Here is a 15,376-nt window from a genome sequence, read left to right as displayed (position 1 = left end):
TCTCTCTCTCTCTCTCTCTCTCTCTCTCTCTCTCTCTCTCTCTCTCTGTGTGTGTGTGTGTGTGTGTATGTTTATGTACAAGCATGCACACATACATACATGCGCTCGGGTACTTGCCTACTTACACATGCACACCACACATAGAGGTCAGAGGGAAGCTTATGGGAGTTGGTTCTCTCCTTCCATCACGTAGGTCCCAAGAATCAAACTCAAGTCAGCAGGCTTGCAGCAAATGCTTTCCCTGTTAAGCCATCTTGCTGGCCCATGATATTTAATACTTGATACAAACCCACGAGGCTCTGTCTGAACACCGGGCCTAAACTTGAGCATCCACAGATTTGATGTGAAAAAGACACATGAAGCCCAGCTGGGCAGGGAAATCCCTTAGGAAATATGCTGAGCCCCATCTATCTCCATTAGGGCAGAGCTACACTTTATCGAATTTTGAGAGAAGAAGGGGTCCATATGTTTATGAATGTCCTTCTGAGCGTTCCTAATCAGAACTGGACACCCTCACACACTGCGTACATGGTGCTTCTCAGGCAGCATCAAGCTTAAAGACCATCCAGGATAGACATCTATTAACTGTCTTAGTGGAATAATACATCTGGATTTCAGAAGTTCTGGCCCTGCCTGACTGTTACCTTCTCTGTCCCTTAGTCCACTGTGACAGTGTGATGCCGTTTCCTTAGGACTTAATCATAGACCAGCACTTTCCCTAATTTTGACCCACAATAATGGTGTATACTTTCCAGGAACAATCTGGTGACTGAAATCATGCACACAGTGTTGAATGATTCAGTCTGGATTCTTAGCATTTCTTTCTCTTCAGTGTTGATCATCTCTCTGGCTTAGCAATGCTCTGACTTCTTCCAGTTCGCTGTAAAATGTATGCTACAGTGCCACAAACCATTTTCACTCTAGAACTTGTTTCTCCTGTGAACCTGCATCTTGGCAAATCATCCTCCCTCTGTCCCATCTTCCTCTACCTTCCTAGACCTGAGACTACTATTACACCTTCTACATCCATGAAACCACATAGGTAGCTCCCACGTGAATGAGAACATTTTTACTCATTTTCTCTGTATAGCTTATTCCTGCATAATTCAGGGTGCTGTTGTGGTTTCATTCATGTTACTATGGTCATGTTACATGTGCCCAGTACCCTCCATCTTCTCCATCTTCTTTATGACCAAATAGTATTCTATTGCAACTATTTGCCATATTATTTTTATCTATTCATTCACCCATGGGCACTTGGTTGGATTCTGTGCTGAGGCTGTTGTGAAGAATGCTTCAATAAACACAGTGTGTCTGATACACCAACTCTATTTCCCTTGGCTGTATACCTTGTAGTGGGAATGTTAGATTGACACTTTAAAAGGCTTAACCTAAGCAAACATCCTTTTTTTTATGGGCACACCCTCATCCTGAACATTCCTTGCCTCTAGTGAATGCACGCCAGTAATATTGATGATTGTGAAAGATCTTGCCTCACCATATTGATGAGCTCGGCTAGGTTCTCAGACTGCTCACTCCTGACCCTGATAAACCACTGATCTCTGGAGTGTGACCAATGGGAATGGACAGTACCACTTGCAGGCATATACTTCCTAACCAAAACAGAGGCCCTGCTCAACAAAACCAAACAAAACACCACCACCACCATCACAACAACAACCACAACAACAAAGCTTCCAAAGAGAGAAAAATGGAAAAAGAAGCCTTGGCTGCTCTTTAAGTCACTACGGTATATATAAATACACACACACACACACACACACACACACACATCCATCAGACTCCAAGTTCCTTGGACTTCATCTTGTCCACCTGTCAGGGTACTGGGCACATGTAACAGTGAAAGCCAAATGTTCGTACCAGGAAATGCTGAGCTGCAAACAATAGCCGTGGACTTAAAGGCTTTGAGATGATAGACACTGTTAAGACTTCTGCCTACACTGACAAGAATAAAGGCTGGACACACACTCGAGTCAGCTACGCCGGTTACCTCAGGACCATAAACAGCAGGCAGGTGAAGGGCCTCTCCTGGCAAGTTCTTACTCATTCGAAATCTTGTCACCGTAAAACTGAGTTATTTGTCTCCAAGCAACTCTTTGGGAGTTTCTGCTTTAACTCCGATGGTTTATAAATATCTGACCTTTAACCTCAGAATGATGACAAACGCTGCATTTTTTTTTTTACTGTGTTTTTCATGTCAGATTTAACTTCACCCCTCAACTTTACATTCCATTCCTGTTACTGCTCCAGTTTGGCTCTGATAAACTCACACCCCCTCCCCCCCATACTACCAAAGAGTCACGTGAGGAGGCCTGGACCTCAACTTGGGGTGTTATTAGGAGGTGGTGGAACTTTCAGTGGTTCAGTGGGGCCTGGCATGGTAGAATTTAAACCCAGCACTCAAGAGACAGGCAAGCAAGTAGACAGTTCGAGGATAGCCTGGTCTACATAATGAAGTCTAAGGTAGCCAGAGCTACACAATGAGATTCTGTCTCAAACCAATGTCCAGTAGAAGAACATCAGGAAGTGAGGTCACAGGGAGTATAGCGTTCCCTAGGAGGGGACACTAGGAATCTAACTAACTAGCTAGGACACTAACCTCTTTCTATCTTTCTTTTTGTTTCCTGCCCGCCATGAGGTGAACGTGCCTCCTGGCCACACACTCCCACCACAATGTGCTCTGGAGCCATGAGTCTAAATAAGCCTTTCTTCTTTATCAGTTGATCATCTCAGGTTCTTTATCACAGTGACAGAAAGCTAACAGAGCGATGTCTGTATCAATTTTGTTGTTACTAAGTCCCCTTGCAGTTAGAAAAAAATAGTAAGTGGAGACAATTAGGAAGCGCTTAAGACTATGAAGTAAAATGCCTCACTTTTCCCTAACAGCAGACTGGGATTCGGTAAGTGTACGGCAGGCCCTCTCTCTGTCTTGGTGTTTTGAGCAAATGGCACTCCTTGACACTTTTGACGTGCACCAAAATTTGGAAGTTATGCATTAGGAATCCCCAAAAAAGAGCCTCTGAGGAACTGCAATCAAGAATGCCACAGAGCATCCAGCAGGCTCACACACGTGTGCTTTTAAAAAACAATTCTTTATTGCAATGCAATTCATATATTATAGAACTTAACCTGTAAGAGCTTATGCTACGGTGGCTTTAGTCTGTTTCTGGAGTGTGCAGCCCTCACCATTACCTAATTATAGTACATTTCTGTCACCTTAACCCCGTGCTCATTAGCAGCTGCTACTCACCCATCCTGCAGCCCCTGGCAACCGCTCATCTACTTTCCGTTTCTAGGGATTTGCTTATTTTAAGCATCTCATACAAACTGAATCCCTCAGAATGGAGCCCTCTGTGTTTGTCTTGACTCGGTGTGATGTTTTTCAAGGATCATGCTTGTTGAAGTAGGTGTCAACTCTGCTTCCTTCTCTATAGCTGAGTTCAGTTGTGCGCTCACACCTCATTTTGTCCACCCACTCCCTGATTGCTGAGTACCGGGGCTCAGATTGTGGAGATGGTGATGCTGTGTGTGTGAGTGCCTAGGTTTCAGTGGGGATGTGGGTTTTCAGTTTTCTTGGGCATAAAGCAAGAAGGGGAACATGGGGCTAGCATCCTCACATTTCTTTTTAGTGCAGTGGTGTCTGGACCATTTGCTGCTGACTGCTAGCTCTAGCTAACAACCAATGGGGTGCAGCATTGCATTCTTCACTAAATTATTCAAAATAACTTGACTTCTGAGAATAGAGTGAAGAACACAGTCTTCCCTCTTTGTCTTTGGATGCTAGCATGTTGGCATACTGAATGGCTTCGAATTCACTTACTCTTTACCATAAACAACAGATTGCTTGGCCTTAAAATCTGGTGGAAAATGAGGGGTGTGCTGTGTACTTAAGTATTACCTAAACAATACAAATTAAAATGGACGCTCAGGAGGAGAAAGCAAAAGCTACACCATGGAAGAATAAAAGCATGCTCTTGTGTTTAATAGCTTTCCACTGGGACTCCCTTAAAAAATAAGGGGAGTGGCAAGGAAGAGGGAAAGTGTGGCAGGAGGGAGACTGGAAGGAGTAGAGGGAGGGAAACTGGTTGAGACGTTTTATATGAAGAAAAGATCTATTTTCAATAAAAATTATAGAGCCAAAATAAGGGTTCTCTATGCCCATACACTCGTACAAATAAGAGCACAACGCACAATTTAATCAGCTGAATATGACAATCAAAAGCATTACTCTAGTATTACTTTGTGTAATACAGATGGACAGGAAAAAAAAAACCCGTAGACGGATGGTTTGGTGCAGATGCTTTTCTGGGCAACCTTTATTGAGGGAGAGCTGTCAGGGCCATCCTATCTTGAGGGCTAAAAAAGTATCCCATTACTTTGAACCAAGTACAGCTCAAAGAATGGCTTGCACAATTACTAGTTTTGTGGAAATCCTACCTAGAAACTCATTAGTTCCTAGTGTAATAAAGTCAAATGGGAATCCATTCACTTAAAGGAAAATTAAAATAAGAAATCAAGAAAACTACTGACTATTTGGCAAATAAACATAAGAGCTCAGTCCCTGGCTTACATCCACTTCAAGTCTCACTCACAAACATAATAAAATATTTAGGGACATCAATTCTTTGTCAAAAGAGGATATGGAACAAATTCTAGCTCTCCTGGGTTTTACTTGACGCTTCATAGGACTAGCTAGCAGTCGTCCCTTAAAATTGTCATTTCCAGTGAACATTCTTATCTAAGAAAATATGGAGTCGTTTACTCTTATCCTAAGTTTAGTAACCACCACCCATAGTAATGACCACCCCTGCTCCCACTTCTGAGTGCTGAATCCTGGATGTCAAGTCACAGACTAACTACAATGGGCTGGTAACTTTGGGCAGAGGCTCTTCATACACGGAGGAATCCATTTCTGAATATGTTAAATTGTTAGTCTCTGGGTTAGACCACGAATCATCTTTTCTGCCAAAACCAGACAGTGAAGGGTTTTGACTTTGCTAGTTCTACTAAGAACACAGGGGCATGGCTGTGCTCGTAAAATGTGAAGTAAATTTGGCTCCTGGGCCTTAGTTTAGTGCATCCTGTGTTACATGATTTGGACGATCCCCCTTGGGATGGGTGTTGAGTAAAGTCATCAGTCACGGAACCTGTTGTATAAATACCAAGGATGCACCTGCGTGGCTCTCCCTCTAAATCTGTCTCTACATAGACACATTGATGTTAGAGCCCTGCTCATGTTCCTATCAAAGTGACTCCTATTCAGCTAGGACCTTATCTTGGAGCTAGAAGCATTAATGTGGGAAGGGTAGAGTTGGGCTTTATGATAGGCTGTTTGGAGTCAAGTGGTCTAACCAAAAGGATGGAAAAATAGCTCTCCAAGCAGGGGTTGGGGTAGGGGTAAGTGAGGAGGTGGAGTCTGGCCAATGGGAAGCAGGAGATTTCCAAAGTGTGCAGGCTCTTCCACAACCCTTCTAAAAAAGTCAACGGACCTCCTCAGTGGTTGGTGCCCACCCTGCATGTCACTGCCAGACACTGAGCTGCATGGTGTGACATCTTCCCTGGCCTTGCCTTCACTGTCTTACTGCTTGGGGCTCATTATCTCCTAATAAGGTCTCAGCACTTAATCCTTTCCTCAGGCTCTGCTTTCTAGAAGAACAGGGCTAAGATATTACCTCAAGTTATTCTCTTTTTTTTAGGGATGACAGACAGATAAAATAAATGGAATGACTTGGTTTAATGCATATGAAGATTAGTAAATACCCTGTAAATAGTGACTCATACATTAAACAGAACTGATCCTGGCTTTCTGCGCTAGTTTCAAATGTCTCTCCATTGTTCAAATGGCAAAATATGTATCACACAATATCAAAAAGGCCAGCTAAGTGATGGAACTTCTGCCTTAGTTACAGTTTCCACTGCTGTAAAGAGACACCATGACCAAGGCAACTCCTATAAGAACAAAATTTATCAGGGTTGGCTTACAGATTGAAAGGTTCAGTCCATTATCATCAAGGCAGGAAGCATGGCAGTGACCAGGCATATATGGTGCTGGAGAAGTAGCTCAGAGTTCTACATCTTGTTCCGAAGGCAAACAGGAGAAGACTGGCTCAGGGGCAACTAGGAGGGTCTCAAGGCAAGCCCCCACAGTGAAACACTTCCTCCAACAAGGCCACACCCACTCCAACAAGGCCACACCTCCAGGCCACACCCTGGGCCAAGGATATGCAAACCACCACAGCTTCTAACACTATAGGAATCAGCACTGTTGTGCCAGGTCTCCTGAAACAGTTAGCTGATGCACCAGAGGCCCTGCTACTTATAGCCTACGCACACACTGAACCTCAGTACCCAATGTAGTGGTGCCAAGAGGTGGAGACTTGAGGGATGATTAGGTCATGAGAGCTCCCACTTACTTGGGATCCATGTTGTTATGAAAGAGCCCATGGACGCTTGCCCATCTTTTTTTTTTTTTTTTCCATGTGAGTGCAGCAAGAGAGCGCATCTCTAACAATCAGAGGGCAAGCTGCCACTGGACAGTCAATCTTCAGGCACTTCAATTTTGGAATTCCCAGCCTCCAGATTTCCCATTGTTTTCAAGCTACCTACCTTTTGACCTTTGATTAAACTAGTCCAACACAGACCCTTGACGTTAACCTAGGCCCCTGAATAAATAGAATAGGCTACTGGGAACAGCTCACCAGCCAGGAACCACAGTACACAATGCCCCAGTTTAGCCTCAAGCAACTTTGGAGGAACTCAGAGCCTGTTTAAGACATACATCCTGCCACTGGAGTCCCTGGACTCCTATGGTGGCACTCAGAACCATTCTGTGTGACGAAATGCCTGGAGAGGCAGAGCTGTGGGGAAGTGAAGGGAATGAGACTTTGGTTGGTGGTGACTCATGCACGATCTTCTGGAGTTACTGGAGAGTCTACATAAACCCAGGATTGTAGTGGCTTACCCACCAAAGCTTCCAGCTGGGCATCCAGCTCATTCACTAACACCATTCACTAAATCATCTGTGTCTCCCCAGGGACTTACATGGTCCTCCTATTGTAAACATTGCCTGTATTTCTGTGTGTCCCTGGCTTTCCTTCCCTCTATGCATTTTGTTCCCTTGCTTGTTACAGCAGCACCTTGTGTGGAGTCATTCCTCCTATCTTGGCCTCTTTAACTCCATATTCAGAGCTCTCTCCTGCAGGCTTGCACTGAGTAGTGTGTTTGTGCCTTAAAATAGAAATTCTAAAGACATGCAAATTCTAGAACACCCTACTCAGTTGTGCATGTTGATCACTGCCCAATGGTGGCCAGCAGGGGTGGAATCCATTCTGCTCTCCGCATGCTGGACCACGCACCCAGAGGATTTTCTGGACTTCCAGCAGTGGCCTGGATGTTCTTTGAGCCACGGGTGATGTGCTGGCCATCTTTCTGAACATGCAGGAAGGAACCAAGCTTGCAGCACAGATTCGCGTCCTTCCTTCCAGCTCACCTCCTACCATCTCCCATTCTCTCTAACTTCATGATTGCCACACAAGGCAGAAAGCCAGGAGGCAGGCAAGCTCCCTGCCACCAGCCTGCCACATCCTGTCTGACAGTGTTTGTCCCTCCTCTTTCAGGCCACCGCTGTAAATTGAGCTGACCTCATTATTTCTCTTTTCATTTAGGCTGTCGACTCGGTGCTCACTGCTCTCCATCCCTTCACTGATGCACGAGAAGTCTTGCTGTAAGGTTGTGATGGGCTCCTGCCACTGTTTGGAAACTTCCACTGCCTCCCGTTTCCTAATGAGTGAAGTGTGATGTCAATCTCATACTTGCACATGCATGGCTCTTGCTCACTTCCGAGTTTCTACCGATGCCAAGCCCATCTGCTTGCCTTCTTCCTGTTGCCTTGCCCTCTGTTTGGGCTACAACCTTGGTTAGATGCCTCTGTCATGGGCCCCTCCTTAAAGTCCTCTGCCTCCCCCACACACAGGTGACAGGTTCCTCCCTGTAGCTCCCACCCGACTTTGTCACGTCTGTAATGCTTGTAGATGTCTGCCTGTCTCTGATGCCTTTGGAGCTGCAGTCTCTGAGGACAGGGTCTGTGTCTCCTTTAGTTTTGCACACCCACAGCCCAACCCTGGCAAACAGGGCGGCAGACCTTCATCCATGAAATCCTAACTGGATGTGAAAGGAAGGAGATTACCAGAGGAAGGAGACACTGATGTAAATGAGGCTTTGCACAGAATACCTGTTATTTCCAAGCGTCTTTGGAGGAAAGAGGATTAGGGATTAGGGGCCAGGAAGAAATCCAGGCAGTTCTTAGGACCCTTGGGTTCCACACTGGTGGATTCTACTAGCCACAGAGAGCTGTGGTGCTCAGGGGAAGACATCTGCATATGGTCTGAACATGCACAGGCTTTTTAAAATCTCTTGTCACAATTCCCTCAGAAAACATAGAGTAACAACTATCTGCATAGTGTATTGTTATACATAATTAGAAATGACTTAAAGTCCACAGCAGGATGACTGTAGGTTCTAGGCAAACACTATCAGACATCCATAAAGGATGGGGCATCTGTGGGAATTTTGTGGGAGATTTTTGTTTGTTTTTGTTTGTTTTTATTTTTTATCAGAGATCACTTGAGGGTATTTGAGAACTATCCTCAGGGAGGATGAGAAGTGTGTACACAATGGCTTGAAACAGGGGGGCAGGTCTGACTTGTCCATGAGCTGCCACCTGGACACATGGAGGGGCTGGCATGAGACAGGCAAGTTGGGACAGAAAGGGGAGTCTAGCAGTGAGGTACCAACTCAGAGGCTTCAGGAAACAGGATGTGAAGCAGAGGCAGATATGCAAACAATGATCCCTTCTGCTAGATGCTCTGCTCCAGACAGGCAGGCTGCTTCCAAATGGGGGAGGGGGAGCAGACTAACAAAACACACCCAAGAGGGGCTTTGGAAGAGAAAAGCTGCTTGTTTCTCTTCTTGACCATCGTTAATGATGCTCAGGGGCTGCTGTGAGCGTCTTTTTCCATCTTGCCCCTTCCTGGTCTTTTGCAGTTCCAGAGAGCATCACAGGTCCCGTAGCTCTCTCTTCAAATACTGCAGACCTGTTCATGGCCCGTCTCATGGGTGATTAAGCAGGGATTCATTTAAAATCTGCTTCCAGGATTGATGGTGTAGCACATTAATCAATACAGTATTTGCCTAGAACGTAGGGTCCAGTCCCCTGCAACACACACACACACACACACACACACACACACACACACACACACACAGACACTCCAGTGCCCTCAAGCATGAACACAAAGCTTTAAGATCTGCATCTACTATGAGCAAGAGAGCAGTTTAGGGGCAAGGCCACTTTTCATGGTACATGTTTAACGCTCAACAAGTATATGTTGAATTGAGCAGATAAACAGTGAATTCAACCACCATTTAATGAGTGGGTGAAGCTGGCTTGCATCCAGAATGCAAGATCAAGGAGTTAGAATTAGTCAGTAAAAGAGAGACAGTGGGGAAGGGCCAGCCCTACCGGATCCATCAGGTAACCTAGCAATCAGCCTACCCTACTGCCATAGGCTGGTGAACTAATGACACAAAATCATTTTTGCAGTTTTGAATGTTAAAAAATAAAAACAGTAAGATCTCATAACACATAAAAGTTACCTGTCATTCATATTCCAGTGTCCAATCATAAAGCCCCTCCCCTTTTGCCATTCGTAAAGATTTATTAGAACATAGCTGCACTCGCTGAGATACATACTCTCTGTGTGACTGTTCATGCCACAGTGATAAAATTGAGCTGTGACAGAGACCCTGACCTTTCCGATCTAACCTAATTAGCACCTGGTCTGTTAGAGAATCTGCTTGCCAACCCGAGGAACACCCTATACTCCACAACCCCAAGGAAGTTCTGACCTATTGGTATATAAAAAGTCGGAATCCTGGAAGGAAGCTGCCAGATACCATCCGTGGATATAAAATGTGGCCGTGTTTCCATTCATAAGTAGAATAGTAATTAAATTAACGGCAGCACATTCCTAACGCACAGTGATTAAAAGGAAGGAGTTAGGTGGAAATGCTCAAAGCACAGAACAGTGTCTACAATAAGTTGTTCTCGTGGTTCAAAGGATAGAGCGGATTGCATTTGTAATTTATATTTAAGACACTGGCATGTCTATGCATAGAAGAGAGAGACCATAAATGTCTCAAAGGATATAAGTGATAGTGACTGGGGGTTTTAAATATAAATTTTAAAATTAATTTTATAAAATTTTTATGTGCACTGTGTTGGGTTTCAGACCCTGGAACAAATAGCTGAGGTGCATATTTAACATACCAAAGGAGACCTGGTCTCCAGGTTCTCCCAGTTCCCCTCAGTCGCTACCTGGCATACCCTGTCCTCAACCCTGAACTGTCCAGCCCAGGGGCTGGGCCGCCCTTCCCCCAGAGGCTCTTTGCTATATACGCTAACATTTCGGTCTCTCCTCTGCTCTCTCTTCTCTTCCTCTCTTTGCACGTAGTGTTCTTTCTCTCTTTCTCTCCTCCCTGTCCTCTGCTTTCCTCCTTACGGTGACTTCCCTGACTTCATTCCATTCTGGGACCAGTGAACTCGCCAGCCCCAGAGTGGTTTCCCCAATTAACCTGCCTTTATATATGCTCTAATGTCACTTGGAAATGGCTCATTTCGTCTTGGAGAAATAACTTATCCCACTGGTGTCTTTCCTGCACATTTGTCTGTGTGAGAGTGTTGGATCCCCTGGAACTGGAGTCACAGATGGTTGTGAGCTGCCTACTGGGTGCTGAGAATTGAACCCAGGTCCCCTGAAAGAATAGCCAGTGCTCTTAACCACAAAGCCAGCTTTCCAGCCCCCAACAACTGGGGATTTTTATTGTTGATTTGAATCTCATTTTTATTCACTGGTGTTTGAACCCTGAGAATGTACTATTCTTTAGCAGAGAGAAAGTCAGAGACAGAGAGAGAGAGACACACACACAGGGAAAGACAGAGAACACCTAGAAAGGCACTTTCTCTATTTTCCTTTGCAACAGACTGTCTAATTTGAAACAAGAACAAATCCACCCAAATTCTTGCTCTTGAGCTCATCCAGTCCAAACTCTGCACTGCACAGATGGAGATCTGTGTTCAGACACCCACTCCCCAGGGGAACAGCACTGAAGTAGTTGCTCCCCAAGGGGAGGTGCATTCAGTCACAGGCACCCCTGAAACATCTAGGCTCCCTGAGCATGGTGAAGCTGCTCGAGTATCTGTTTTGAGGAAGTTTGAGATTAGAACAGCTAAAAACAGCTCTACTTCCTTTTTCCTAGAAACTTTGGTCACCTCTCTTCAAGGAGGTTGCCCTGCTGAGCAAGCAGGTTAGGGTGCTTGTGGTATGGACAAGCCAGCTACCTAAGTAGCAGCTGTGTCTTGGCTGCTGCCTGTCTTCTCACCGGCAGCCCCGCTCAGTACAGGCTCAAAACCAGAAGTCATATTAACAACATCCACACCCCAGGTGGCAAGATACAGGTATGAAGTCGTATGGACATGGAAGACAGAGGTAGAGTCAGGACTGGAGAACAGGCAGAAGTTCACAAACTGCTTGAGCACATGTGTTTAAGATGCCCACCAAATCCAATTTCCCTTCTGTTCCATCCCCTGGTTTTCTCGAGGTAAAATCCTTGGGGACATAGGGAGATCAGGGCATTTCAGCGGCCTTATTCTTCTGCCTTCAACCTGAACAGTGTCTTGCTTAACTTGTAATTAGACCAGCCATATGCACAACATTGAAAAATCATCTCCACATTGTAGTCATTTGGGAGGTCCAGGAAATTTTAACTACTTGGGGGCATGGAGTTCTAGTCCTATTCAACTCAGAGATATGTGCGGAATAGTTTGGTGAATGGATGTAGGTGTCTAATCCTAGCACCTGGGAGGCTTTCTGTCACAGGAGAACTACCATGCATTCAAGACCAGTCTGGGCTGTATGGTGAATTCAGAACAGCCAGGCCTACCAAATGAGACCCTGTTTCAAAAGAATGAGGAGAGAAGAGAGGAAGGAAGGAAAAAGAAAGGACAAAGTATGGAGATGAGGGGCGGGGGTGGCGGGCAGGGACTCAGTGCTAAGGGAGAGAATGAATGATCCCTACATAGCTCCACCATTGCCAAATGGACAATCCACAAAGCTGCAGCCAGTGAGGTAGATACTTCTGTTGAGAAAACGGTGTTGTAGAAAAATTAAGGAGAGTATTTGCAGTCTCTGTTCTGAATCCCCAGTACAACTAGAACAGTCAGAGTTTCTAGACAATGTGGATTACCTCGGCCTATAGAACTAGCTTCTGAAGTCATCTCTGAACAGTGTAGTCGTAGATCCTAAGGTCGAGTTCAAATGTAGGTGAGTGTGAGGTGTCAGGGATTCTGGGAATCTTGAAGGACAGCTGTCCTTTGGAGTTGCTTCCAGAACACAGACTCAGGCCCTAGCATCCAGCACCACGGACAAGCAGGACACTGCAGTAGCCCTAGTCATATGTTAAACAATTCTAGAGTCAAGGGGTTAAGATGCCAGCTTACCTTTCCTTGGGTCAAGTTTATCAAGAAAAAGCCCCCAAATCAGAGAATGGAGAGGGAGGAAGAAAAGCACCCCTAGGAAGAGGCAGACATCTGGGAGTTAGAAAAGGCTGCTCCTGAGCAGGACTCACCATTGGTAGCCGTGTTGACATAGTAACGGCGGCCCTGAGGAGACAAGTAGCTGTGCCAGCCAGGTGGAAGGATGACCGTCTGGCTCTCCTCTCCTGGCGGAGGGGGGACCATCCCAGGCTTCTGTTGAAGAAAAAGGCAAGGGTCAGACACATTTGCCATTTTCACAACTGTTCTGAACCACAAAACCACTTTGAAATCACTCAAGTGAGATAGATTGGCCTGCAGGCCTCTTTGGGGGTAGGTGACACGTAGTATGAGGGTGCCCTATAGAAGGCATGGTTCCACCAGAGCAGACAAAAGAACCGCCCTTCTTCCCTGTCAGACCCTGCAAAAATTAATCACAGGGGCTGTGCTTGCCAGGGAGTCTATCACTCCACATGCCCTATTGTGGACTGCAGTCTACACCTGCTGTGGACTGTGCAGTCTGTGCTCCATAGGACCACCGAGTACAGCAGCAGACAGCCCCAGGCCTGCTGTGCAAACCTAGTAGAAGTAATTAATGCAAGTCGTGGCAGAACAAAGTGTAAAACATTCTATAATAATGTTGAGAGCTGGCTTGGGTTTCTCTCTCAACGTGCCATGTCACCGTGGCAAAGGGACCCAGAATTTTTAAGACAAGCCAGACACCATAGGCTTGATTCTTGTTAGCCTTGCACAATAATATCCATCCTAAAAGACAGAAGAATATGTAAGCAGGAACATTAGGCGTAAGGCGGGTACATGTTGTAACAGCATCTGTGATTCCTCCGTGGTGGGATTATAGGTGATTTTTATTATCCTTTTTCTACTTATATTTTCCATGTAAGTCTCCAATAAACACAGAAATAAAGGCTCTCAGTTAAAGGACATTTTCAAATAAAGACAGAGGATCCAAATTAGCCCACACAATTGTTGTACCTTTTGCAGAAGGTTAAATGGACAGAAATCAGAATTCCAGCCACAAAAGTCCAAGAGTTTCTTAGCAAAACCTGTTTAGAAACTTAAGGGTCAGCCACCAGGTCCTCAGTGTCCTCATTGTCCCCTGCTGTGTACACAGGAGCAGCTCCTTTGGTTACCAAGGACTAATACGCAGGGACACAGGATCATGGTGGAAACTGGAGCAGTGAAGTGTGCACTCTGATGCCCCTCTCCTGTCTGCTTCTCCAGGGCTTTGTCTCAGCATCCTGTGCTGGCCTCTGTACCATAAAAGGAAAGCACAAATCCCCTGTGCTGCTGGGAGTAAGCATGGCTCCCTTCAGCCTTCTGTGTAGCCATGGTGCCTGTCATGAATTCTCACAACTCTTTCTCTGCTCTCAGAGGTGTGTCTCCTGCACAGGCACCTGCTGAGCCCACAGCTTCTCTTTGATCATGTATGAAAGACTATGCTCTAGACAGGTGACGCTGAGGTACACAGCAACTGAAAGTGCTGTGGAGTCCTCCTCACTGGCACAGACCGTACACCAAGCACAAATAAACCTGAAAACAAGTGAGATTGGCTCTGCACACGGCCCTGCACACCTCTCTAGTGCCTCCTGGCCTGGGCGATGGCCAGAATACAGGCAATACAAATAGTGTAATGATGAACAGAGGGGGAGTGAAAAGCCGGGTGGGATAGAGCAGGCCTGTGATTCCAGCACTTGGGGTGGGGAGGGGGGCGAGGTGGGAGGTCACGAGGCCAGCCTAGGCTACACAAAGGACCTATCTCAATAAAACCAAGAGTTAATGAATGAGAAGAGAGAGAAAAGAAGGAAGCAAGGGAGGCATGGAGGAGGGAGGGAGGGAGGGAAGGAGAGAGAGAGAGAGAGAGAGAGAGAGAGAGAGAGAGAGAGAGAGAGAGAGAGAGAGAGAGATGTAGGAGCAATGGAGGCAGATATTCACGTGTCTGTAGCAGTCAAAGGTAGTTGGTATATCTAGGTTGGGTACTGTTTTACACTTCTGATTATATGGGCATCTTGTTACTGATCATTACCAAATATATAAGCTTTTGGATAATTTAAGCATTAGAGTCTCATTTTCCTACTGGGCCCACATGGATGGCGGGATGGTCTGGGCAATGCCCAGCCTTGTGGAGACAGCATGGGAGATTGAGCCATCTCCCATGCTGACATCTCGTGGGTGGCAGGGCTGGTGTTTCTGGCTGGCTGTTTCTAGCTGTGGGCGCACACGTGGCCTCCAGCTGAGAAGCATAGCGGCTGAGCTAGGTAGAGCCAATACAGCTTAGATACTCGGCTTGACCAGAGGCCGTTTTAAATAATTACCTCAACATAGATGGATCCATGGTGAGGCCTGGGAAGCTGTTGAAGGTGGTTAAGCAAGACTAACAGCTCACAGGAAGGCACTGCACAGAGAGGATTCAGGGACGCAACAGCCTCAGGCTCAAAGCATCCCTGCCAAGGCTACCTCAGCCAAGCAGCCACTGCTTGACCTCAGGCAAGTGACTCAGTCAGGCTATTTTCATGTCTATGAAGCAAAAGATGCTAAAGTTGGCCCAGGTGTGGGCCCTGCTGGGGAGGATCCATCGTAACACACTCAGATCCCAAAAGAGGGTACACCTCCAGGGTTGTTCGGGAGATGGGTGAATCTCACCAGAAGGGGTACACAGATGCTGGCTCTACCATCTCTCCCAGGCTCTACCCTCTGAGAGCTGAAGTCTGGACAGACATACTGACCTCCCCTCCAACTGCCCCTTCA

The 15,376-nt window shown here is 46.0% G+C and overlaps 1 protein-coding gene across 4 annotated transcripts in view; it reads right to left on the bottom strand.

Annotated features, from left to right (window-relative positions):
• Positions 1 to 15,376, bottom strand: part of Gas7 (growth arrest specific 7) — a 234,896-nt gene that overhangs the window by 74,784 nt on the left and 144,736 nt on the right. For all 4 annotated transcript variants that reach the window (XM_028780144.1, XM_028780147.1, XM_028780145.1 and 1 more), the window contains exon 2: positions 12,706 to 12,826. In XM_028780144.1, coding sequence (XP_028635977.1) covers positions 12,706 to 12,826 — 121 coding nt within the window. The remainder of the gene's footprint in view (positions 1 to 12,705; positions 12,827 to 15,376) is intronic.

The sequence above is a fragment of the Grammomys surdaster genome, unplaced genomic scaffold (assembly GCF_004785775.1).
Source record: "Grammomys surdaster isolate TR1022 unplaced genomic scaffold, NIH_TR_1.0 364, whole genome shotgun sequence".
NCBI lineage: Eukaryota > Metazoa > Chordata > Mammalia > Rodentia > Muridae > Grammomys > Grammomys surdaster.
This window is presented reverse-complemented; position numbering and strand designations above follow the sequence as displayed.